Raw genomic sequence first — 27,552 nt, forward strand, 5'->3', positions numbered from 1 at the left:
TATTTCATTAAATTTGATTTGAATAGTTATGTTTCTTCTTATTTTTAATATCAGTTATGTACATTGGGGTGTTCTGTGTTATATCTGATATATTTTAGTTAATGTTTATTGCATTATTTAAATTTCACATGTGTTAACCTGATGGTGTTTAGTGTTTGTGTGAGTGACACTGAGCACTGGCTCAAGCTGTGTATTGGTCATTGCTTCTGGAAGAGCCACTATTAATGAACTTCATGTCATGGTGTGCTCTTCTGTAATATTAAAGGTGATAAACAATACATTATAAAGTAAAAAGCAGGCTTTTACAGTTACAGGAGGTTAATATCAACTTTATGATGTTTTTTTTTGTTTTTTTTTTTACAGTGCCAGCGTGGTCATGTAAATTATAACAGTTTTAAACTGTAAAATTTACAAGTTGTTCTGTAAAGTTGTTTACATTTTTACTGTATTTTTGACATAATTATTCTGGCAACCACAGCTGCCAGTTTTTTATTTATTTATTTATTTTGAAAACAACAGGACTTTTTTTTTTTTTTTACAGTGTGTATAAAGAAAAAAAAAGAAATAACTCTCCTTTTTATATATTGATGGAGCAACATTATTTAAAATTATATATTTTTATTAAATATTGATGGAGCAACATAATTTGTGTGAAAAGAAATAATAACGGAATGTTGTTTTGATTAAAATTAATTAAAAGTGGTGAGTGAGCCTTTTGCCCCACACTTGGGTTAAAAAAAACCTAACACTTGGGATGTAGATAGGGGCAATATTTACAGCGTAAAATTTGTCAACTTTTAACAACTTCAGGAAAGGGTGCACCATTTCCTTATAATTTCAATCACATTTGGCATTTTATAACATCTCAAGTATTTAAGAAACAAATTAATCTCCATTGTGATGGGAGCAGTCACTGTGGAGCCCGCTTTGAAATTTGCAACATTTTAAAAGTTATTAAATGTTAGATCAAATTACCTCAAAATCAACCTTGAAACTTTGGAACATGAAACTTTTGCTGTGCATAGTGACAAAGAGGTGTATAAAAGTGATGCGGTAGTTTTAGTTGCTATTTAGTGATTTGGTGGGAAATAAAATCGAGAGTACACTGCGGTCCTTTAGCCCCGTTACACTTCTCCCAAGATACATGAGTATCTATAAAGAATTATAATGTAATATACCATGGTACCGTTTAAAAAATACCACCATACATTTTGGCACATTTGTGATTGTAATCTATCTATCTATCTATCTATCTATCTATTATATATATATATATATATATATATATATATATATATATATAGCCTATAGGCTACTTATTGCAGTTGAAGTAGCCTATTGTTAAGGTTTAAACTATATTTTAGGATGTTTGTTGTTTTGTTAAAAATTTATTAATTTATATATATAGCTAAGCCTACTGTTTAAACCTTAACAACAGGCTACTTCAACTGCACTAAGTAACCTATTGGCTACATGTTTTTTCTCAAGTCAATTATGTTACGCGTTGCAGTTTTGTATCATCGTATGCGTACTTGATTATAACTTGAAATAGCGTATAGATTGACAAATCCAAACATAGCAAAAATCCCCAACTCAATAATGTAGTAATAAAAATACCATAGATATGTCTTGGGCTATGTATAGAGAACAAAAACACAGATCACATTTGTGAGCAACAGGGACATCAGAAACCACGACACACGCAGATGCAAATCCAATCACAGCAAGATCTGTTTTCAGAATTACGGAGGATGTTTTTACATCGTTTTTGTTGCATTTCTCAGGTCTGTGTTGTGCAAAGTCACAGCTTCTCAAGTGTCCAGAGGGAGGAGTATCTAAGCATCTCCTCTCACTCTCACTAGGAGGAGATGCCAGACATTGCCCTTAACACACTCGACTACTAACTGTCGCGCGGGAAACAAAGGGTACTGTAGAGTCAATAGTCTCGCGCTCTATCCAAGCCCATCAAGCCATGTGAAAGAGATCTACTGCAAAGGGACGTCACAAATATACGCCGTCGGGTTGAGCTCCGCTCCCCGGAAAACAGAGACTACACCAACCCGTAAAGAACGGTGCTTGCAACCTGAGAGAGAATAACAGAATTAATGGACATCATTAGATAGTGGTTGTCATATTGATTGCCTAAATCGTTTACGCCTCCGAGCGGGGGTTTTGTTTTTTTAAGCAGAGGCGAGAGACACATTTCTATTCAAGGGGGAACGGGTCTGGCCATCGAGTAAGTATTTATTTCATAATTATTTTTTCCCCTGCTATTTTTGTTGTTTTTCGTTTCCTGACATCTCTGTTATGGAACTATACTAGGTTTGGCAATGGAAATTGCGCTTTAAATAATCCAGAAATTGTCCGATCAATATCTTGAATACATTGCTAAATGGGAGACAGCTGTGGTTTTATGCACAACATGGACAGTGAGAATAACAGGATTGCGCGACATTATAACACTGCAAAATAAATTACAGTTTGAGAGGACACACGGTTTAATAGGCTATACACGGATGACGTCTTTCATATGGCTTTACATAAACAGTAGCACAACAAGCCTATCTTCTATAATAAACAACAACGCTGGTGCGTTTGCAGCGCATCTCCGTCTTAAAGAAATACGGGTTTACAGCTCGGGTGATGAAACTGGGTGGGATGATCCAATATGGCCGTGTAGACATGGATTTACCAACATATGATGTTAAATCGTTTTCTATACAATTGGATTGTGATAATCTCTGAACTAATTCCCCCGCGCGGTAAATAAAATATGCACTGACTGTGCGTTAAGCATCACTTTGACAGGTTTGTTAGGCGTTGTTTTTTCTTTCTCAAATATGAGCCTCTCCACACCCACAGCGTCGAAAGTGCGTTCATTCTCCAGCTGGTAACACTTTATTTTCACCAAGGACAGCGTGAAAACGAAACCACAACAGTGACGCTATCCATTATACTCGCGTCACGAGAACGCTTTTGTATTACCCACGTTACGTACAGTTGTTTGTAGCTTGTCTTCAATTACTGTGAAATGCACAGTCTTTACCTTCAGAAGAGAATGACAAGGCGCACGCGAAGAGAGAATGTTACACTGATGTCAACCCTGATACACATCCAATGCCAAACGCTTTGTCGGTCAAGTTTACGCTCGCGTGAACATTTGAGGCACTAGGTCATTGGGGCCACCAATGCAACACTATTGATGAGCAGACATACAAAACAAACTCAAATAAATGACTACACACTTTTAGTGATGCTCCTCTGTGTGGCCCACTGAGCTCAGAGGTTACTTGCAACTTTTTGACAAACATATTATACATTTTAAATCAACAAGCTGCACAGGCTTACTCACCCTAGTATGTACTACACATTCTGCTATCCATTTAGGTTTTTTAAGGGGTCTATGCCATTTTTCCAGCTCAACAACCCTTTTCTGCCAGGGATTCAATCTCACATTCTTGTGATTATGAAAAGCATTTACAGTGCTATGGGAAAAAATCACTAGCTCACTTTTAATCTCGTTTTAATATTTGTTTAAGGCAGAAATTTAATATTAAGAATTAATATAAAGAATTCATCATATATGCACACCCAGTGGCCTGAGTGCATTTAAATATTTCATAGTGTTGCTTAAATGCAGCTAAATGCAGACCCAGATTGAATCTGCGCACAGTCCTCCACAGAAAGTTCCACATATTTCCTCAGAATTGCAACATTTGTCATTCACAAAAGTTCTACAGATCCACCACCCCTTGCTTGTTTGTATATTAAATATTTTAGCTAATTTAATTATGCTTTCAGCTACCAATAAGAGTATAGTACATTTATAATTAACACATTTTACTGTTTAAATACCTTCTCTAAAATTCCACATATTTCCGCTCAACAGGGTTCCCATGGTCATGGAAAACCTGGAAATATCAAGGAATTTTAATATTGTGATTTCCAGACCAGAAAATTCATGGAAATTGATAAAATCATAAAAGCCATGGATTTTTTTTTGTTTTGTTTTGTTTTGTTTTGTTTGTAGCAAATACACATATTCTCATTTTCCTCTGCTCTAAAAATATCTCAACAGCTATACTGCTCTTGTGTAGAGGGGGGAAAAAAAGCTAGACGCAGCACAACTTAACAGAACACAGCTGTCTCAAGATGCATTTTTAAAATGTGCCATTCTTTTTAACTTGACTCAGCATCTAAAAAACGTGGCGTTCCAGTGCAAAATGCTGAAAAACAGCAAGACACTGCATGCGCAATGGTCAAATATGTCTATCTAGCGCATGCCCAAAGAAAAGCATTGAAAACAGCTGGAAAAAAACCAGCTGAAAATAATTTTTTTTAGACTGAACGGCTCCTAAAGCTTGTTCTCAAGCCATAGTGATGCCTGATTTGTGTATGAAACATTCTTTTGGGTCAGTCGAGTCACAAATCAGTCTGAATTTTTCATTAGCATCTGAATCTAAATTAATTTTACAAATCTTTATTCTGTTTTAACAAATGCCTGGAAAGATGATAAAAAATGTGTCATTTCATTGGTCAAAAAGGGTGGAAACCTGCCTCAAAAAAAGTCTGCAGATTCCGTCTGGGCCTGCTTAAATGTGATGTTTGCCATTACTCGATTAGTTCAGAAACACATTTATGATTATGTTCACATGGCCTCTGTCACTTCATAGTTGTAGCAGTCTAGCAGCAAGGACTCCTAACAGCCGCCATGATTGTACATGGTTGAGGGTTAAAATTGAACAGCTCTAGACTGCCACTGATGTTTTAACCCCTCACCTATATCTCTTCCTTTATCAGAGCTCACAGCAAAAAATAGCAGCAGGCACTCCTCATTTACTCAAGCCCTTTCTGCTCACTCCAGTTATGAAAATATCTTCATATCTGCTTGAAATCATTAGTGCGAACTATATGAATCATTTTTTTTAAACTGGCCAATTTAGAGAAGACTTTTCACAGCTGTTAATGTCCATCGAAACATTTTTGAAAGTGGTTATGGACCATTTTTGCTTGGGGTTAAACTCCACTTGAATTTTAAGACAGTGATCTCTAAGAACATGGGCCTCAATAAAAGTGGCTGCTAACCAGGATACTCCAGCAAGTGTTAACTTACCAGCTAATGTGACCTACATTCTGTGAACATTCATTGAAATGTATGTATGCATCCATGGTCTAACTGTTTTGGGAGGTTGGTATCCTCCTTTCCTTTTCTCCTCCCCAAGGTTGGTGGGGCCCCGTCTCATGGCACGTCTCAGAAAAAGGGAGTGCTTGAAACCATTGGTACCTTCTTTTAGCAGCCAATCTGGACCTACTCAAAATCTTCATGTTGAAGTTTCTCAGGTCTCACTCCCACATTCCTCGCAATCAAAAATCACTTAGTGTGTAACTCAATGCTATTTGTGTGTTAGTCTGTTTGGGGTTTTAGCTCTTAAAGGAGAAGTTATGATTTCACGAACAAGGGCTTTTGCATCTGTATCAACGGAAAAAACAATACATGTTTATGAAATCTCGAATGTCCTCTAATGTGCTTCTTAACCACCATAATTAAGCTCCTAACAGTCTGGATTGTTTGTGACTGTCTGGAATGAAGTGCTCTACAATTTCAAAACAGATTGAAGATCTCAAACCCCTGTGTTGCAATCTGCATAACAAAAGTCCTTTTAGATGCTTTGCTCAATGTAGCATGCCTTAATTTTTTTATTATTTTATCCTACAAGCCTAAAATCCAATGGGAGAGCACTCTCAGGAGAAATTTACATAACTTTTCTTGTCCCAAAGGACTGAAGATGGGCCTGCCTTGTTGAAATTGTTATTGTAATAATGTACTAGTACCAATGCATAAATTGGACTTGACATTTTTGTTATGACAAAACTTAAATTAAATTGCATCTACCCAAAATAGGAAGTCTTTGGTTGGTGTTGTGGCATGTTTTTCATGCATTCGATTTTCACAGTAGAAATCTCACCATGTTGATCTATTGGCTGATCTTGGCGTTTTAAACACTTTTGTTGGCAAGTGAGTGATCCAGTGAAAAGGTCGCAGCATGGCTTCAGTGTGTTGCCCAGCAGTGGACTAGAGAGGGGAAACAAGCTCTAAGATAAGTGCATCCACTTTAGACTTCACAGATTTGATAAAGTTGGCTTGTGTTGTGTTTTTCATGGACTCCCAAGTGCTTTTCCAATGCTGTCAATGAGATGTGGCGAAAGGAAATGGCTGCATGGCGCTGAAAGTTTTCAAAGAGTTTCTCCTCATTCCTTTATACATTAAATGCTGATGCGGTGTTGTCCTAATTTGCATGGATTGTGGTCGAGAGTTGTAGGTTTGGTTACATAGGCTATATCCAAGATTAGTTGGATAAACCTGACTAAAGAACTGGTCAGATTAAGTGCATGTCTTTGAAAGGAAAAGGATTATGGAACAATCCTAAAACAGTATTATCCTAACATAAAAATAATCTGAAGTGGCCATATAATTTTATTAAAGGTCCAAAGGTTAGATGTTTAATTTGGTGTTAAGACCTTGAGCAAGCTATGTTCTATCCTTTATTATCCCTGGATTATTTGCTTATTGTTTTTTACTGTCAGTTTGCTACATGTTGTACTACATTTATTGAGTGGGCTTGCTCCATGAATCATCCTTGACGTGATGTCAAGTGCCGCATATGTGTGACTATCTGCATAGTGGTTTAAAATGCAGGTGTTTTTTGTGTGTTTGCACGCACATTATAAATCATCTGTTTTTTGTGGTTTTAACATCAAAATGTTAACAGAAATGTTCACAAGACATGCTCACATTGATTAGGCCACCATAAATGTTGGTAAAGATGTTTACATGCGGAGTAATTTTTAAGGTGTTTACAAATCCTTACAAGTTAACGTGTTATTAAGCATCATCTGAGTAAGATTGTGCACGTAAATTCACCCATTGAGTGTATTTTTTTTTTTTTTTTTTTTACACTGAGGAGTGAATCGGGTAAGTTTGAGTTCTCCAGTTATTCAGTTGGTCAACTGTTAAGCTTGTTGGTCTGAATGTACAGAAGTAAATCATTGTAAAGCTATTGCTTACATCTCATCTTGCATGATCAGTTCCATTGTGAGAGATTCTTAAGGTCTGAAATCAGATAGCAAAAAAGGGAGAGAGAAGAAAGAGAGAGATAACATATCAACAAACATTTTACAGTTTGTCCTGTGAGGGAGTGAACATGTGACTGGCTTGGCTCGGGTGGGCCATTGAGATCTTTAATCAGCTGGATGACTCTCCCCTGCAGCCAGTTTACAGTAGACAAGCTCTTATTCTGTGGACCAGTGCAGAACCTTGCAATAAACCAGGCCATGACAAAAGACATCATTGTGCCATGTTCAGCTTGGCCTTATTGCCCATCATCCCATTCCATGGTTGACTTTTTTTTATTATCTATGTGTGCCTTTTCTTTTGATACTTCTTGTACAGTAAGTTTCCTAAATTCCTGCATAGTATATTTTTGCCTCCCTCTCACAGGACACAGATCTGTGTAGCAAATATGTACAAAACCACAAATACTGGTGCTAAGGAAGGTTGTGTTTAGATAGTGCTTGTATTGATGTTTGTCCTGGCTTCGGTCTGATGTTCTTCTAACACTTTCCACTGTATTACAAATGCAAATGAGAAGTTTTGGTTTCTCTCTTACAGTATTAATGCCCACATCACAGTCAAAAAAAAAAAAAAAAAAAAAAAAACTATTGTTACCAAATATTTGCATTTGCTGTATAATCCAGGTCTTTTTTTTTCCTTCACCAAAGTTGGTCTTCCCTCAGGTTGAGCTTATGTAGGAGTCCTGGAATCAATTTAGGGAGGAATGCAAAAGACTATTAACAGTCTTGAAATTTGCATGCCATTCATAACTTCATCGCTGCTGGACTGGTGTGTTCGCAACATTCTGCTCTGAAACAGATTTGGGATATTCCAGCTCATATCTGTAGTTAGATTTCTGAGAAAAGTAAAAGAGCCACCCATTTCTTTTACTGATTCCCATTGACCTGTTTTCTCACAAAGGATAGAGGTGCAAAACTCTCTTGACAGACTGGACGAATATTATACTGGAGTGATGCATGTGTAGACATAAAACAGGATCTACGTATCTGATACACCGTGGAAGTGCAAGGGCCGTTAGGCAAAAGATTTCCAGGTAAAGGAGTAATTGTCATTTTTGCAGTGGTATTAGGGTTTACGGTGTTACAGTTGCAATTGAAATTATTCAACCCCCCCAAGACAGTAAGGATTTACAAAGGTAAGCTTTTCTGATGACCCAGAATTTTTAAACTTTACATCTATATCAGTTGAGTGACACATTCAAAGTCATAGTGTGAATATATAACCAAATATTTCTAAATATCAGGATTTATTTTTTAAATACAGCCATGTCATAATTATTCAACCCCTATTGCATGTAGCTGTTTCTTAAATATGTAAGGCTACACAAGTAAATGTTTTAAAACAAAATTAAGTCATCAATCTTCAATGGCACTTATTTAAGTTTTAAAATTTAAATTTAGCATTGTAAGCAAAAATGTATTTCTATGCAAAAAATGCAATTAAAAATAAGCTGTCTCAAAAGCTAATAGAGGAGATTATTTAATTACACAAGAAAGGTCATGGCTAAAAGTACATTTCCAAGGCACTTCAATTTCCAATAGACAAAGTTGGCAGCACCATTCATAAATTTTTTTTAAATATGTTACAACAGCAACCTTCTTGGGGTGTGGAAGAAAGCAAAACTTCACCAAGGGAAATGTTGACTTGAATATTCAAGAAGTATTTAGGAAAGACCTGTGGAGTCCTGGAAGAAGGTTTTATAGACATATGACACTAAACTGAAAATGAGTTTTAGACGCATGGGTCAGCAGTATGTCGAGTAACATGACAAGGTGATGACAAGAACGACACCATCCCCACAGTCAAGCATGGAGGTGGGTCAGTCCTGTTATGCGAGTGTTTTGCGGCTTCAGGAAATGGCTATTCTAACTATGTGACTGACACCATGGATTCTTTCAGGTATCAGGCCATTTTGGCATGAAAAATGTGATGCCTTCAGTGTGTAAATTGAAGCCTGGTGATCACTGGACTTTCCAGCAAGACAATAACAACAAGAATACATCCAAGTTGTCCAAAATCTGGTTCAGGGATAGGTCGTGGAATGTCCTTAAATGGCCCTTTCAGTCCATCAATAAAATCCCATTGCAAACCTTTGTTGGGATTTCAAGGAAGCAGTGGCAGCACAGAAACCAAAGAATGTCAATGAGCTGGAAGCCTTTGCTCATGAGAAATATGTACAAATTATAATAGAGAGGTGTCCGAAGCCTGAGAGAACTTACCTGAAACATTTATTTTCTGTTATTAAGGATAAAGGATGCTCCACAAATGATTGACTTTGGGGGTTGAATATTTTTGAAATGACATTTGTGGAGAGAATTAGTTATTTTTTATTTTAAAATTTGGGTAAACTGAACTCTGAGTTCTCAAAATCACTCATGTGTATTAAAAACTTATTTTGACTGTGTACTGAGGTTTTAGTTGATGTGTTTTAATTCAGATCACCAGAATGTATTGCTGGTCAGGGAGGTTGAAAAATTTTGATTGCAACTGTATGTCGTCATGGCAAGGAAGTTTTAAAATGTAATATATCTTTACACAGAATAGGTTAGTAAGTGATTTTATCAAGTCAAGTCATTTTTATTTGTATAGCGCTTTTCACAACACATCATTTCAAAGCAGCTTTACAGAAAATCATGCATTAACAGAAAATGAAACTGTAATATCTATTAAGTCTTAGAGTCATCATTGTGTAGTTTGATTAAATATGATTGCAAATTGAGTATAAAAATAAGTAATTAAATAATAATTGTATTTAGAACCCCAGTGAGCAAGCTGAAGGCAACTGTGGCAAGGAACACAAAACTCCATAAGATGTTGGTTAATGGAGAAAAATAACCTTGGGAGAAACCAGGTTCACTGTGGGGGCCAGTTCCCTTCTGGCTAACCAGCATGAATATAATGCCAATATTAGTTATTTATGTGCAGTGCAAGTTATGGTTTAAAATTAGTAAACTAAGTGTTAAGGGCCAGTGTTTAAACAGATTTTTTATGAACTGTAAGACTAATGACTAATGTCTTTGAAGACCATTGTGGATTAGCTGCAATAGTTCACATCGATGCATTGTCTTTTGTTAGTTGGCTGATGAAGGCTTTTGTTGGCAATTAATTGATAGTCTATGGATTCTATTTCAAGAGTATAGTCCATCAATAGACAAAGGTGATGCAGGCAGAGATAAATGATGAAGTGCATCGCATTTCAACCTGCAGGTCATTTTGGTGAGATTCGGTGGGATCCATCCTAAGTCCAAGATTCAGGCAGTGCCATATGAAGTATCCTATGTCTTACAGTTGGAGTTGGCATCAGTTCATCCTCTAAAGTCCATCATAAAAGACTGAAGTGATGTCTGGCTACCGGCTGTAGTTTGTCATCATCACTCAGTGACACGAAGCAGTGGAGTCTGACACCAAGCAGTAATGGAAATTTGGTCACACTAAAATCATGTTAACATGTATATTATTTACGTCTTGTGGCTTTAATTTTGAAACAGTGTGTATTTTAACATTTAAGGATTGGCCCCATTCACTTCCATTCCATATGCACTTCCACCTCACTGTAACACAGATTTTTGCCTTTTTTAAAGAAAAGGAAGAATGAGTCAAACTTAATTTTTGTGGTAATCAACATTATGCCACAAATGCTTACGATTGTGCTTAACTTGTATTGAACCCGAAGTATTCCTTTAAAGGTGCTGTAAGCAATTTTTTTTTTCATGGAAAAGTATGCAAAAAATGTTCCTACTCCCTTAAAGGTATCAATGAAATATGTTTTCTGAGATATCTCACCGGTCTCTGTGACAGCTATAGACTTTGTAAACTTTGCTTGTTCTCATAGTGTTGTATTTGAATCGGATCATTGAGGCTATGATTCAAAATATTTGTCAGGTGAGGGCGCTATTGTTCCACTGTTGAACTTGACAGCCACAGGAACGAACAGTGCTGCTCTTTTGCTCATTTTGGTCTCAAAATTATCTTTGAAGGGTGGGGTTTTGAAATGAGGGGGTGTGGCTAATTTAATGGCTCAGTCACTTGAAAGCTTAAGAACACTAAAATCGCTTACATCGGCTTTAAGAGAGGAATTTTCTGTAAACCGGCCAAGGTAAAAATGTGACATGATATGCATAATGAAACAAAAATGGTATATTGAACAATTGCTCTCACAAATCACTGTTTAAGGACATAAACTTTTTTATTTTATTTTTTTAGAATTTTTGTAGAAAAGTAGCCAATGTCAATTGTTTAGGTGATGTGCATTTAATTTTTAATTGTAATTTGATGTAAAACTGTTGACATTGCAGATTTTAAGTTTTACAGTTTTTACGTTTTTGGCATAAGAAAGCTTTACTACAGCCCAAGAACAACCCCCTTCCCCTTTAAAACTTGTTCAGCGGCACTGAATTGAATCTTTTTCTAGTGCTTTTACATAAATGAAAAGTGATCCTAATTGCTTCATTACTGTTGATATGTCAGCTGTTTTAACAAAACAAATCACATTTCAGTGTTTTGTTTTTGCAGGATGTCAGAAGCTTTGTCACAGCAAGAGAGACTCCGGGCTATTGCTGTAAGTAAATAATTACACCAAAAATAATTGATATTGATATTATTTGCCCTTTTAGAGTACAACTTCAAGTTAAATCCCTCATTATGAATGGAAAACCTCATTGCTGTCACTTTATATTAGTTATAATCAGACCCAGACAGAATCTGCAATTTTTTCTTTTTTTTTTTACATTTTCCGCACTGTTTTTGTGGGAAGATCTGTGAAATTCTGTGGAATGGATTTAAACATGGTAAAACGTGTTTAATAAATTAGGCTGGAGCTGAGATTACTGGTAATATTGCCAAATTACCAAATTAACCAAACTATTTAATAAACAAATAGGCAAGGACAAGGATGAGTAGAACTTTGTGAATGGCAGTCATTTGAATTCTGCGGAAATGTGCGGAGATTTCTGCGAAGATCCAAGTGTATAGTTTCCATGTGGGTCTGGTTAAAGCACACAGGATCAGCATTTGGATGAAGGTCATGATACAGTCCAGATGCACATAGAGGCTTACCCCCATGAGACATTATGATCCTCCTTGGAAACAGTGCTTCTATAGTATGTCAATGACTTTCTTTAAAGGCTAATGCATGTCCAGCCATCAGTGCTTAAGCACATTTGTGTGTTTAATTATTGATAGGGCATAGAATTATTTCGCAAACAGCACCAGACTAATGTTGCCTTTAGTGGAGACTTCCTTAATTTACATGGTCGAGAGTTACCAGACACTTATGTTGCTACTTTTCAGCATAATGACGCTCTGAGGATGTAGACTGGGTTTGACTGGGAACATACAACTTGGATCTGAATGTGAGCCGTGCTTAATAATAAGCCCGAGGCCAGAGAGAGTCTTTGCCAGTTGCCCAAACCAGGGCAGTGGTGGCTCAGTGGTTAAGGCTCTGGGTTATTGATCAGAAGGTCAGGGGTTCAAGCCCCAGTACTACCAAGATGCCACTGTTGGGCCCTTGAGCAAGGCCCTTGACCCTATCTGCTCCAGGGGCACCATATCATGGCTGACCCTGCACTCTGACCCCAGCTTAGCTGGGATATGTGAAAAAAAGAATTTCACTGTATATGTGTGATAAATAAATATAATTATGAATTAACTGTCATTTTGCAAGTGAAATCCCTCATAATGAATCTGAAAGCTGATTTTGGGCCAGTGATCCAATTTCACTATATCTTATGTTCATCGATCATACTCATGTGTTTTTATTTCTTGATTTTCTTATAACTTAACACTTGATTTTCTGTGTATTGAATGTTGTTGTTGTAAATTCTTCTGTTTTAAATATGTCACTAAGGTAAAATGATGTATTTGGATAGCTTAGATGTGGTTTTTCAAAATTGTGAGAATGACTTGTGATAGTCTTGGAAGCATTTGTCTGAATGAGGTTTAATGATGTTTTGAAAATTATAATCAAAAAAAGTTTTTGCACAAAAAAATGTAGCATAAGAACAATAACATTTTTCATGTATTCTGAACTAGTCAACTGAGATTTGCAAAGAGGTTATATTTAATTTTGTAAAGTGAGAAGACTGCGGATGTCCTTCAAGAGGGTTTAATATTGTGTCTCTGTCTATCAGGAGAAGAGAAAAAAGGAGGCTGAGATTGAGAACAAAAGAAGACAACTGGAGGATGACCGCAGACAACTCCAGCATCTCAAGGTAGCCCAGAAATAACAACTCATAGATAGTAGAAGTGTTTTAAAGACAAGTTGTACAGAGAATGTAATAGTGTGTGTCAGTGACTATTTATTTAGCAGAGATGGGCCACTTCTATTTAAATTAATGGGAGAAATTGGAATGCCCAACCAAGGAGCTCTCGCGCCCAATGGTCAATGGATGTAGAAAGGAAGTTCCGTCTTACACGTAAAAGAGACAATCACCTTTAAGATACAGACATCACTTGTCTATCAACTGGAGAACGCACATTTGCATTAGCTATACAAGCTGGGAAAATTGCGTTTTTTTTGCGTAATATGCGGTAAAGAATCACAATTTATGAGACCTGTTTTGTCAGATTTTACTGCTGATTTAAAATATGCACTTTGATCGTAATCTTGATCAACCATTTTTGAGATTTCTGTGTTCCCCCATTCAAGTAGATAGGAACTGCACTGTCATAACTGGAAATAGCCTCTCGAGAGAGTTCCAAAGATGGCTGACAGTTGACTGACTTGCTAGAATGACTTTGGTGTGTGTGCAGTTGTGTCACTGTGTTGTATTTCAGACAGGGGTTAAGGGTCAGAGTGCTTTGGTGTGTCTTGCTTATGTAATTCACTGACTGTCTGGCCCAACACTTCATGTTTCTATTTTAAGCTTCAGTGTTGAAACTCAAAACGATTTTTGGGGGATTTTAAAGTTGCTAAAAGGGGAGGGTGAGTTTTAACAGCAGTTTCCTGTTTGGGGGGACAAGGGAAGAATCTGTATCCTCCCTTTAAGTAAAGTCCAGCATTGTTATGGTAAGTCCAGTCCTACAACTGGGACATAAGCCTTTCATTAACCTACAGTTCATAGCAGTCCATTTTGCAACTGAATTTGTCAATCTTTCCAAGATAGATTTATTATAAGGGCTTTTTTAAGGACATGTCAATGTACACCTGCGTCAGAAGGGCGCTTCTGGAGTGTCTCACTTTGACTGCATGGCGTCAAACACTGCGTTTTTAAGTCACTGCCTCAATTCCAATGTAGTTTAAAACTTAGAAAAACACGTCTTGAGATCACTGCATTCAAAATTGCGCTCCACGCAGCTCAAACAGTGTCAACACTTTTTGGAGAAATCAGCCTACAAATGGCTTACTGATGTCTTTGCATATTAAGTTGGGATAGGGTTTTGGGGTTTGTTGACATTACATCTTCATGGTAACAAAGTTGTAAAATTGGCTATAACTTTACACAGAAAAGGTTTGTAAGTATTTTAACGTCCAAAAATTGGCCTCCATTCACTTCCGTTGTAAGTGCCTCACTGGAACCAAGATTTGTGCTTTTTTTAAAGAAAAGGAGGAACGAGTCGTAATTAATTTTTGTGATAATCAACATTATGCCACAAATGCTGTCGATTGAGCTTAACTTGTATTGAACCTGGAACATTCCTTTATCCCTTATCAATGACTCCCTTAAATCAGGAAATTATCCAAATTCATCAATGAGCTATATATATGGCATATGTAATTCTTTTCATATAATTCCAGAATCATATCTGGATGCCTTCAAACATTATTACCATGATTGTTTGCATGAATTCAGGCCAAAATATAACAAGTGCTCAATTTATGCAAATCCTAGAGATCCCAAGCATGCTCTGGAGAATCAGTTGTTTGAAAAATAGCTTGTCTGCGTGCCTATCCCCATCTCTTAAATTTCCTGTCAGGCGATTGTTTCCCTTTTGTTATCTGTCACAGCATGATATTACTTGTTTGTTAGTTTTATACCTACCATTGTTTTTTATGCATAAGGGATTTTGCTCTATGGGGAACAATGGAACAGGCCTAAGTTTCCTATCGAGTGAGACTCAGATTCTTTGTCCTCCCCTCTGTGCTGTGATTGTGTTACATGTGCATGTGGATGGGTGTGAGCATGAGGTGATGTCAGCATATCTGTCACTACGCCAGAATTTTGTGGTCACAAAGCCAGAGCTGAGGGTGGGGGCTGAGGGGTGAGAAAGAGAACAGGAGAGGGTCACTTTGGTCTGTTTCTAATATGACTATTACAGCAGGTGTGGATAGTTAAGATATTACACAAAATGCTCATTCTCTTTTAAGGATTGTTTAATGCTGATCCAGATTTATGGATGTTAATAAGAAAGGAGACAGTCTGGACAGTAAGTGAAAGAAAGTGTGTTAGCAAAACCAAGAAAACTTTATAATCAACCAAAATGCACAAATGTTGAGTTATTTTTCATTTGGTAATTTTTTTTCAGAGTATACACAAAAATGTCAGTAATTGCCTCCTTTCTTTTACACTTCATGTGACTGTGCTTTTTCAATAAAGGCTGTCTTAGTTAACATTTACCATTGTTTAAATGATGAGAGTTACTGTATTTGTTTTTCCAGAATGTTTGCTTGAGTGTCAAATCTGTAACTTTGTTCATTTCCAATTAGCAGATGCTTATAATACACTAATTGCAAGGACAGTGCTTCTTGCAACTAGGAATTAAATGCCTTGCTCAAGATAAAGATGGTGATAGAGCAGGTACCGCTACCCTAATGTGTTTCAAAGGAGGCAGGAACTAGTCCTCTATTTCCTGTTGTCATTAATGGTAATGTCTCTCTCCATGATTATTGAGTGCTTTTGCTTTCTTCTACTTTTTACCATTCTTTTTGTTCTTGTCTGGTTGATGAGATATCTTATTTGTCCACTGACCTTCTTCTTTCTTTTGTTGTTGTTGTTGTTGTTATTTTCTCACACTTTTTTTTCCTTCTCTTTATTTTCTCCTCAAGAAAGAAAGACTGTAAAAGTGAATACGGGCTGTTACCTAAATGTTGAATTTCTACCTTATCTGAGTAAAAAAAATTACTTTTGTTTGTGTAACCTAATATAGCCAGGTTAATTTAGGCGTCACCACATTTTCAGGTTTCCTAAATCCGGAAAACATTTTATAATTAAGTTTTTTTTATTTTTTTTATGAAAATTATAACTACAAGAACATCAATCAATCAATTAATCAGTTAATCAATCAATTTATTTATAAAGCACATAAAAACAACAAGCATTGACCACTGTGCTGTACAACCACAATACAGTATATAATACATAGGACATAACAATAAAAAAATAAAAAAACTTTTTACCGGTAAACATCGAATAAAACATCATAAACATATAAAATATTAAAAAATATTATAAGCCAACGTAAAAAAGTAAGTCTTTAATTTAGACTTGAATTCCGATAATGAGATAGCAGATCTGACAGACAAAGGATGACTATTCCATAGCTATGTTCCAGCAACCCGCAAAGGCACGGTCACGCCTTAGCATCTAACAGGCTTGTCTATGGATAGTATGTCAGAATGATAAGAGTGTGCCAATCCATTTAAAGATTTAAAAACAAAAAGTAATATTTTTAAATCAATAATGGACTGGCAACCAGTGGAGAGATATTAAAATAGGAGTAATATGCTCACATTTACGTACACCATTAAAAGTCTTGCAGCAGCATTCTTGACCATTTAGAGCTGTGCGACGGAAGATTGTCTTATTCCTATATATAAAGAGTTACAGTAGTCCAGTCAGGATGAAATAAAATCATGATTGACTCTCTCAAAATCTTTAAAAGAAAGAAAAGTCTTAACTTCAGCCAGGAGTTTAAAATGAAAGAAACTCGAATTGACTACTGCTCTTATTTGTTTGTCAAATTTAAGGGTAGAATCAATTATAATACCCAAGTTTTTCACAGACGGTTTATAGGGCGCCAAATTACCAAGGTTAAGATTGATACTGCGTGTAGCAACTGAGGGCCCAAAAACAATAACTTCAGTCTGCTCTCATTAAAATATAATTTAAAAAATCCAAGACATCCAAGATATAATATCAGACAGACAAGCAGGGATTCTAAACCTATATTGACATTCTGTTTCAAAGGCAGATAAATTTGAGTGTCATCCAATCCTTGTATGCCCACACATTGTTCAAGTGTGATAGGAATACTGTGGTCAGCAGTATCCAAATGCTGCACTCAAATCGAAAAGCAGAATCCCCAGAATCAGCCGATAACAGAATATCATTTAAAACCTATAAAAGTGCTGACTCTGTACTATGATGAGTTCTAAAACCAGACTGGAATTTTTCAAGAATCATATTGTTGTCCAGACAAATCTGCAATTGCTATAGAACAACTTTCTCTTTTTTTTTTTCTTTTTTTTTTTTTGCAATAAAACCAGGGGGCCTGGGTTGCTCAGTGGTAAAAGATGCTGGCTACAACTCCTGGAGTTCACTAGCTCACTAGTTCAAATCCCAGGGCATGCTGAGTGACTCCTAAGCACCAAAAATCTGAGAACATTTTCACACATTGTAGAAGACTCAACAAGATGGACATTGTCTAGAGGATTAATAACAGAAATTTCAGTTGTGAAAAGAGTCCTAGGTCTATGAGAGTTCTTAGCTATAATGTCAGAAAAATAATTAGACTTCACAGCTTTCAGATATTTAAACAGAGTATATCATAAAAATTTCCAAAGACACTTGTAGCTTATCTTTTTTCCATCTACATTCTACTCTTCTACAAGCTTGTCTTAATGACCGAGTAGTATTATTTTGCCAGGGCTCAGATTTGGATTTACATAGTTTACGCCTCAAGGGAGCAACAGTATCTAAAATATCAGTGCAAATAGAATTAAACCAAGTAAGATGCATGTCATATATATTGGTCATATACGTTCATCAATAGCTTAACTTTAGAGCTAACTTGACGTCTCCAATACAACAGTCCTTGTAAGAAACATTTTATTTGGGTGCTGCCTTGATAAATAAACATGTTGTTTCATATCTCATGAAGTTTTAGTAGAAGAGAGGTTTTTATAATTTGAGTTCTTTAAGTTCTTGAACTTTTCTCATCCACAATCCAACTAACAGCAACCTTTGTGATTCCAAACCATTTATTTATTTAATATTAATAATGTTAAAAAGCATGTTCATTTAGGACTATTGTCTGATTAAAGAGTCTTCAAAATGAACATCTTGAATGTACTTATTTTAGTGCTGTACAATACCACAGGTGTTATCAGAAGCTCTGTGATGTTTCTCTTCTGTTATGCCTTATCCTGGGTCTTCTGTACACTGTTTGATGTTGAGCAGATGTTTGTTTTGATCTGCTGCTGGCTATGAGTAGCCTCATCTGACTCTGCCACACAAGAATAGAAACAGCACTGTTCAGCTGTCTTAAGTAGCTTCTACTGCTAAATGCATATGTCATGGATTCGGTTAGTCAAATGCCATTAATCTCTAATCTCATGAGCTCACTCTATGATTTATCTGAGGCCTCTGGTCTTTTGCCTCTCAAACGTGTCCAGCATCCATAACACAACCTCAGATAATTGCTCCCTGATAGTTGTGCAAAATTTCCTTTGATTCTTTTATATACACATGATATGTAAATGAAAAAGCAGTATTTAAACCTAGATCAAACACAGTTTTCTCAATAAGATTCAGGATCGAAAAGCTTCCTACTTCACTAAATTTGACTATACTTCAGCCTAAAAAATATGCATCATGTGGTAACATCTAAAAATTAAAATTAAAAAAGTGTGTAACTTTTTCTGTGTTAAAATTATTTCCCCTATTGCAGCTTTATTTGCAGAGACAACTATAAGTAAGCCATTCATATGTTTATTTTCTCGAAAACTGTGGCGCTATAATAAAATACTCATGTTAGAACGACCCATCCAGCCCAACACAACAACATCGACTCAACCAAATGGAGTGTGTTGGTGCGCATATTCGGAAGGCTGTTTGAAAACAAATGTTTATTTTTGCAATTCTGTTCGCTGGTGCTAGCGGCTCAAACATTTCCCACTTTAGCTTTAACTGGGTTTATTCAAGTTAAAATTCTTATTTAATATGTCTGAATTAACCTGACTACATTAGGTTACAACGATGAAACTAGGTTTTTACAGTGCACGTTGTTTTGCATGTGTCCTCCCTAAGTGAAAAAATCTGAAAAGCCCCCCCCCTCTGAAAAAATTTGAAATCGAAGAACATTTTTGTCTCTTTTGTAGCTCAAAATACATGCTGTTAAATACTTTTATAATACTTTGCAGTCTGCTGTATTTTCATATTCAAAAGAGAAAGTAAATAAATTATTTGTGACATTAGTCTGAATTTATTTACAACCCCAAGTTGGGACAGTATGAAAAATGCTAATAAAAACAAAAAGGAGTGATTTGTAAATTATACTCACCCTTTGTAATATTGAAAGCACTACAACTGAACATTATATGATGTTTTACCTTGTGAATTTCATTGTTTTTTGAAAATGTACAGTCATTTCAAATCAGATTATTTGAAAAAGTTGGGACAGTCGAGTGTTTACCACTGTGGAACATCACCATTTCTTCTAATAACACTTATTAAGCATTTGGGCACTGAAGACACAAGTTTGTTAAGTTTAAAAAGTGGAATTTCCTCCCATTCATCCATTATGCAGGTCTGCAGCTGCACAATTGTACAGGGTCTTTGTATTGTGTGCTTCAAAATGCACCACACATTCTCAATTGGAGATGGTCAGGACTGCAGACAGGCCAATCTAGCACCTGTACTCTCTGCTTCTCCTGCTGAAAATTCCGGGACATCCCTGGAAAAGATTGTGCTGGATGGCAGTATATGCTGCTCCAAAATTTTTACGTATCTGTCATTAATGGTGCCCTCACATATGTGCAAGTTACCCATGCCATGGGCACTGACACACCCCTGGCCCATACAGACACTGGCTTTTGGACCTGATGCTGATAACAGCTTGGATGGTCCTTTTCCTCTTTGGCCCAGATAACACGACGGCTGTGTTTATCAAAAACTATTTGAAATGTGGACTCATCGGACCAAAAAACACGTTTCCACTTTCCATCTAAGATGAGACCGAGCCCAGAGAAGTCGGCAGCGCTTCTGGACAGTGTTGATGTAGGGCTTCTGCTTTGCATAGTAAAGTCTTAACTTCAATCTAATCAAATCCCTTTATTGTCACTCAACCATACACACAAGTGCAACAGTGGGTGAAACTTGCATCTGTTGATGCAGCGGTGAATGGTGTTGACTAACAAAGGTTTACTAAAGTAATCCCAAGCCCATGTTCATGAACTCCATTACAGATGAATGTTTTTTTTTAAGACAGTGATGTCTGAGGGATCAGAGATCATGCGCATTCAGAAGTGGTTTTCGTCTTGCCCTTTATGCACCGAGATTTGACCAGATTCCTTGAATCTTTTTAAGTATATTGTGCACTGTAGAGGGTGAAATGCCCAAAATCCTTCCAATTTGTCTTTGGGCAACATTGTTCTCAAAGTGCTGGATTATTTGCTGAAGTATCTGTTGGCAAATTGACAAGTCTCGAATGATCCTTGCTCTTGAAGGACAAGCTGTTTTTGGAGGCTCCTTATACAGTGCATCCGGAAAGTATCCACAGCGCTTCACTTTTTCCACATTTTGTTATGTTACAGCCTTATTCCAAAATGGATTAAATTCATTATTTTCCTCAAAATTCTACAAACAATACCCCATAATGACAACGTGAAAGAAGTTTGTTTGAAATCTTTGCAAATTTATTAAAAATAAAAAACGAAAAAAATCACATGTACATAAGTATTCACAGCCTTTGCCATAACACTCAAAATTGAGCTCAGGTGCATCCTGTTTCCACTGATCATCCTTGGGATGTTTCTACAACTTGATTGGAGTCTACCTGTGGTAAATTCAGTTGATTGGACATGATTTGGAAAGGCACACACCTGTCTATATAAGGTCCCACAGTTAACAGTGCATGTCAGAGCACAAACCAAGCCATGAAGTCCAAGTAATTGTCTGTAGACCTCTGAGACAGGATTGTATCAAGGCACAGATCTGGGGAAGGGTACAGAAAAATTTCTGCAGCATTGAAGGTCCCAATGAGCACAGTGGTCTCCATCATCCATAAATGGAAGAAGTTTGGAACCACCAGGACTCTTCCTAGTGCTGGCCGCCTGGCCAAACTGAGCAATCGGGGGAGAAGGGCCTTAGTCAGGGAGGTGACCAAGAACCCGACGGTCACTCTGACAGAGCTCCAGCATTTCTCTGTGGAGAGAGGAGAACCTTCCAGAAGAACAACCATCTCTGCAGCACTCCACCAATCAGGCCTGTATGGTAGAGTGGCCAGACGGAAGCCACTCCTCAGTAAAAGGCACATGACAGCCCACCTGGAGTTGCCAAAAGGCACCTGAAGGACTCTCAGACCATGAGAAACAAAGATTGAACTCTTTGGCCTGAATGGCAAGCGTCATGTCTGGAGGAAACCAGGCACCGCTCATCACCTGGCCAATACCATCCCTACAGTGAAGCATGGTGGTGGCAGCATCATGCTGTGGGGATGTTTTCAGCGGCAGGAACTGGGAGACTAGTCAGGATTGAGGGAAAGATGAATGCAGCAATGTACAGAGACATCCTTGATGAAAACCTGCTCCAGAGCGCTCTGGACCTCAGACTGGGGCGAAGGTTCATCTTCCAACAGGACAACGACCCTAAGCACACAGCCAAGATAACAAAGGAGTGGCTCCGGGACAACTCTGTGAATGTCCTTGAGTGGCCCAGCCAGAGCCCAGACTTGAACCCGATTGAACATCTCTGGAGAGATCTGAAAATGGCTGTGCACCGACGCTCCCCATCCAACCTGATGGAGCTTGAGAGGTCCTGCAAAGAAGAATGGGAGAAACTGCCCATAAATAGCTGTGCCAAGCTTGTAGCATCATACTCAAAAAGAGGCTTTAATTGTTGCCAAAGGTGCTTCAACAAAGTATTGAGCAAAGGCTGTGAATACTTATGTACATGTGATTTTGTATATTTTTTTTTTTTTTTTTTTTAATAAATTTGCAAAGATTTCAAACAAACTTCTTTCACGTTGTCATTATGGGGTATTGTTTGTAGAATTTTGAGGAAAATAATGAATTTAATCCATTTTGGAATAAGGCTGTAACATAACAAAATGTTAAAAAAGTGAAGCGCTGTGAATACTTTCCGGATGCACTGTATATTATGACACGATTGCTTCACCTGTTTAACATATCCTGTTCCACATCGCCTTGTTATTTGAACTCGTCAAATTGTTATTAGTCTTAAATTGCCCGTCTCAACTTTTTAGAGCGTGTTGCAATCATCTGATTTGAAATGATTGCTCATAAATAAAAAAAAGACATTCACGAGGCAAAATATCATATAACGTGTAGTTGTAGTGTTTTCAATTTAGCAAAGGGTGAATATAATTTACAAATCACTTCTATTTATTTTTATTAGCATTTTTTATACTGTCCCACCTTTTTTGGATTTGGGGTTGTAGCATTTGTCAAACTTTAAGGGATTAATAGAAATAGTGACCACAATTTGATTTGTGCTAGAATCAATTAATTGAAGAGACAGAACTTTACTAAATAATTTCCATATGTTTAGCATTTGGTTGCCGCTCCGAGAACTGGCTTAATCCTAGCCTTGCGTCTAAATTTGAGACATTTATAATGCAAAAGATCTGTTTGTTTGTAAATGCAGTATTTATAATCATGCTTATTATCTGAAAATTATTAATACATAGATCTCCACTCCACCATTTCTCATAACGTTGCACATAACACACAATATTACAGAATATTTTTGGTTAGTCTAGCTGAGAAGGTGAGTCTTTTTCCAGTCTGTCTTGCACTGCTCCTCACAGACTAGCGCCACCTCTATTAGTGCTCAAAATATCTTCTGTCTCTCTGTGTCAGGAACAGATTTTGAAATTCTGTTTGTCAGACAGTAGTGGCACATCCTCTAATCCTGCCAATCTAACCTGCTGTCTGTTCCTTACCAAGAATGACTAGAAGCTCTGGCAGGAATCCCTGTTTTAGCTGGCGCCTGTCAGAATGTTTCACTCTCTATCAATGTGCATAGTGTGCATTAGCAGCTGTGGAGAATGCCCCAAAATGAAAAACTAATGGACAGCTAATGGTCATGTGCTACACCAACCCTAATGTTGCAGACAACCAAGGAGATTTGTTTACATCAATACAGTGCATCAGATCAGGCATTATCTCATATTTCAAGAGCTCGTTTTGTTGATATGCAATTAGGGAGCATGATATAGGTTGCATGCTTTGACATTAAATACTTTTTGGAAAGTTGACATTTTAACAGCATTTTGATCATTCTTTTACAATTATAATGCATGCAGCATTTATGAGCCCATATTGATTATGTCACTTTGTCACACTGCAGGACCTTTTAAAATAGTTACAAAAGTTACAGTATCTAAGATTTACACATTCTTTATACATTCATATACATTTTTTAACCTAAAATATTTATGTCTTGATGGACATTTTATGCATTAACAACACTGTAAAAAACAGCATGTACAGTAAAAGTTTTTGCACACAGGTTTTATAAGTAAAATCTATTTAGCTTTAGAATGTAATAAGCAGTGAATACATGAGTACATTTTACTTAAAAATATCTTTGTTCACTGAGTAAGTTTCACTTTAAAATCTAATGCAGCTCTCGATGACATTCAAACGTATATGTAATTATCATTGAATGCTATACACTTTTAAGACATCAAATAACCCAACGAGGCTGAGTGCATGTTATCATAAGACAACATAGGGAATGTTTGATAGCAGGTGTGTGAGCTGCACACACAGACCTTAACCCCTGAGGCATAACACACAATGATGGTAATAATCAATGGATACATTTTGAGCACAAACTGGTCATTTTGAGCAGAAAATGAAATTCATACAACATAAAACAAGTTGCTAAATGTGACAGCAAAATCAACAATGACGACAGTGTTATAAGACAGGACAACAGTGAGATCATGCTACCTCATTACTTACTCATGCACTGGTGCATGTTGGAAACATTAGCACACATTTTTGTAAATATAACAAACAATATTAAGTAATGTTTACTTATACTTTTTACATGATTGAACGGAGTACAGATGTAGAATTTGCTTAATATTTGTTAGTTCAAGCTTGAACTAACTTATTCAAGTAAAAAGTACTAAATATTTTCTGTTATATTTACTTCACCCCAAAATCTTTTGCACTTATAAATGAAAATAATATATTTTCTGGACATTTTTAACTTGAAGTGTTCATTTGTGTACAGATCAGGGAAGCAAAAATGTAAAAAAAATTAAAGAGAATGTTTGTGATGTTAACAACTCTGGAAAGAAATCTCAAAGTCACGTGGCTTTCTTTTAACAGTCAAAGGCACTGAGAGAGCGGTGGCTGTTGGATGGAGCACCATCCAGTGGGGAAGATGAGGCACAGAAACAACTACAAGAGGATGAAGCCAAGACCAAACTACTAGAAAAGACCATCCTTGGGTTAAGACCAGTGTCTAACCTACACTTTGTAATTTAAAGGAATAGTTCACACAAAAATGAAAACTTTGTCATCATTTACTCACCCTAATGTTGTTTCAAACCCGTATGACTTAATTTCTTATGCGGAACACAGAAGGAAACATTTTGATGAAACGGATCTACTTTAAAGCTAAGTAAAGGTCCCAAAAGCATCATAAAAGTACTCCATGTGACACGTGTGTCATATTCCAAGTTTACATATGATAGGTTTTGGTGAGACACAGCCAAAAATGTAAGCAATTTTTCAGTGAACATGTTGACGTCCTTTCTGCGTTCATGAATGCATGAGAGCATTTTTTGGGTGAATTATTCCTTTAATATTGGAACCTCTTTCTTGGTCCAAAAAAATTTAAGAATCGTGCATACCTGCATATGTACACCTGAAGAATCCTTGTTTTAATTTGATTGACAGACTAGAACAAGAAATTGATGAGCTTGAGAATGGTGTGCCTTTGAATAAAGCGTCTGAAGATGGCAAAGAAAATGTAAGATTGTTTTAATATAACTTTTAAATATGTGCTTATAATCCTTCAAATTTAGTCAAATTTTAATGATAAGTAATAATAACGACATATTATTAACATATGACCATCATATGTTTTCTCTGGCAGGCACCAGATGGTCCAGTTAAGGGTGAGTGTAAGAGTGTGTTGTATTTTTTTTAGTTCTTCAGCATCTCTGCTCTCTGACAGTATTACACCAAATGGAGCATGACAACATAAGGACAACCTTGTTTCAAACAATTATCAGTGCCAGTTTTTATTTTTTATTTTTTTTTTTTTGCAGTTCAATTCACCAGTTAATTTCACTAATGTCATGTGAAAGAGCCACTGGGTTGAACAGAATTCAGTGGCTGTTCTTATTATTTTCATATTGATAATAAACAGTGAATAGCAACTCCGTACATATTAAACCTTTATTATACAACTGACAGTTCTGACTCTAAATACTGATTGGATAGGCCATATATGAAGCCGTTGTAAAATGACTATAAACACACGCACCTGTGACCACATTCTATATTAATGCGGCATGTGGAAGAATTGTTTAATGTGATCGTTATTAATAATATGTTGGACTGTTTATTGAGCATTTGTCTTTTATCATATTGCTGTTTCTGCCACTTCACTTTGTGCCTAAGAACACCTCTTCAAGAGTCGAACAGTAGAGGCAAGTTACAACCCCAATTCCAAAAAAAAGTTGTGATAGTATGGAAAATGCAAGTAAAAACAAGGAGTGAATTGTAAATTCTATTCACCCTGTACGATATCAATCATCTGATTTGAAATTATTGGATATTTTTAAAAAACGATTAAATTCACACTGTAAAACATCTAATAATGAGCTGTTGTGGTGCTTTCAATATACGTAGCACAGGGTGAATAGAATTGACAAATCACTCCTTTTAGTTTTTAATAGCTTTTTCCATGCTGTCCCAACTTTTTCAGAATTGGGGTTGTAAATGAGTATCCTTCTCTCTTCTTAATTGATCCCCAGTAGTTGAGAATGGCATACAGCAGCCCAGCCCCAATGCAGACCAAACCACCAAGAAACAGATCACAGGCATTGAGGCCAAGCTCCAGTGCACCAATCCTGACGTTGCCATTGAAAATGCCAGTGCAGATCACCCCGTCACCATGGTATTCATGGGCTACAAGAATGTAGAGGATGAGGCAGAGACCAAGAAGGCATTGGGCATAGAGGAAACAGTGAAAGCTGAATTTGTGGTCATTGAGGACAGTGAGAGCAAAGGGGAGCAGGCCCCATTGAACGGCAGCACCTCCACTCCTGACAAAGCTCAGGATAAGGCCAAGAATGAGGAGTCGAAAGAGGAAGGCAATTCGAAAGAAAAGCAGTCATGTAAGTGCTGCACAGTCATGTGAGTCCCACCACTCACACTGAAGTTTAGACTCTTGTGGAAAACTGACTCCCTGACCATAACGCAACAATGAATAAGTATACCCTGTATACTTATTGTTAACTTTTGTTGTCTAGTATGTATGTCTTTTTTATTTCTATTAATATTTTTCTATATTTCTGTCTTGACATTTATATATCTATATATACATATATTTTCATTATGTAATCTTATGAAGTCTAGTATTTTGCTTGTTGAAGAACAGAAAATGAGGACCACTACAGATTCTACTTCCCCTTATTTTATTTTAAGGAAAATAAGATAAACTTCTCGATATATGAACATTTAGCTGTTTATCTCCCATATACGTTTGTGTTTCTAAAATATTACTTTATTACTGAGAAGAAATGATTATATTGATATTGCAATGTTATTATGCTTTTAATATATATTTTGTGCCTTTTGTTTTGTTTTATTTTTTGGCCAAATCATCTCAGATCACTGTGAACACTGGTACATAGCGTGTAGTCTTTTTCCACAATCATACATTCATATATTTGTAAATACGATCCAATTATTTATGACTGTTCATGTTAGAATAGAATACTAACTAAATAGGCAACTACATCTACCCCAGATCCCCACTTTTACCTACAGCAGCTATCTGCTTTAACAGTAAATCACTTTTTATAGGTCAAATGCTATTTACAGGATAATCCGTTTTGAACAAAATAGCAAAGATATTGCTTTTATACTGTACGATGTACATGAAGGATAACACTGTTAGACATAATTGTAATCAATATTAATTATTTGAAGATTAGGACATTTTTCCCAATACACTGAAATGCCTCCTATCACGTGTTATTGCTCATATAGTTAAAAAAAAAAAAAAAAAAAAGAAATATATATATATATATATATATATATATATATATAT

General features: G+C 36.5%; 1 protein-coding gene across 2 annotated transcripts; it reads left to right on the forward strand.

Annotated features, from left to right (window-relative positions):
- The first annotated feature begins 1,842 nt into the window (after positions 1–1,842).
- On the forward strand, positions 1,843–27,552 carry LOC127441526 (paralemmin-1-like). Of its 2 annotated transcripts, none has more exons than XM_051699059.1 (7): positions 1,843–2,236; positions 11,645–11,690; positions 13,261–13,341; positions 24,594–24,715; positions 25,167–25,239; positions 25,366–25,387; positions 26,255–27,549. In XM_051699059.1, exons 2-7 carry the CDS (start codon positions 11,646–11,648, stop codon positions 26,635–26,637), a joined length of 726 nt encoding a protein of 241 aa, XP_051555019.1. In that variant the 5' UTR covers positions 1,843–2,236; position 11,645; the 3' UTR covers positions 26,638–27,549. The 2 variants fall into 2 exon arrangements, with proteins under 2 accessions (XP_051555019.1, XP_051555020.1); XM_051699060.1 differs by having other exon boundaries at positions 2,154–2,236; positions 26,252–27,552.

The sequence above is a fragment of the Myxocyprinus asiaticus genome, chromosome 5, assembly GCF_019703515.2.
Source record: "Myxocyprinus asiaticus isolate MX2 ecotype Aquarium Trade chromosome 5, UBuf_Myxa_2, whole genome shotgun sequence".
NCBI classification, from domain to species: domain Eukaryota; kingdom Metazoa; phylum Chordata; class Actinopteri; order Cypriniformes; family Catostomidae; genus Myxocyprinus; species Myxocyprinus asiaticus.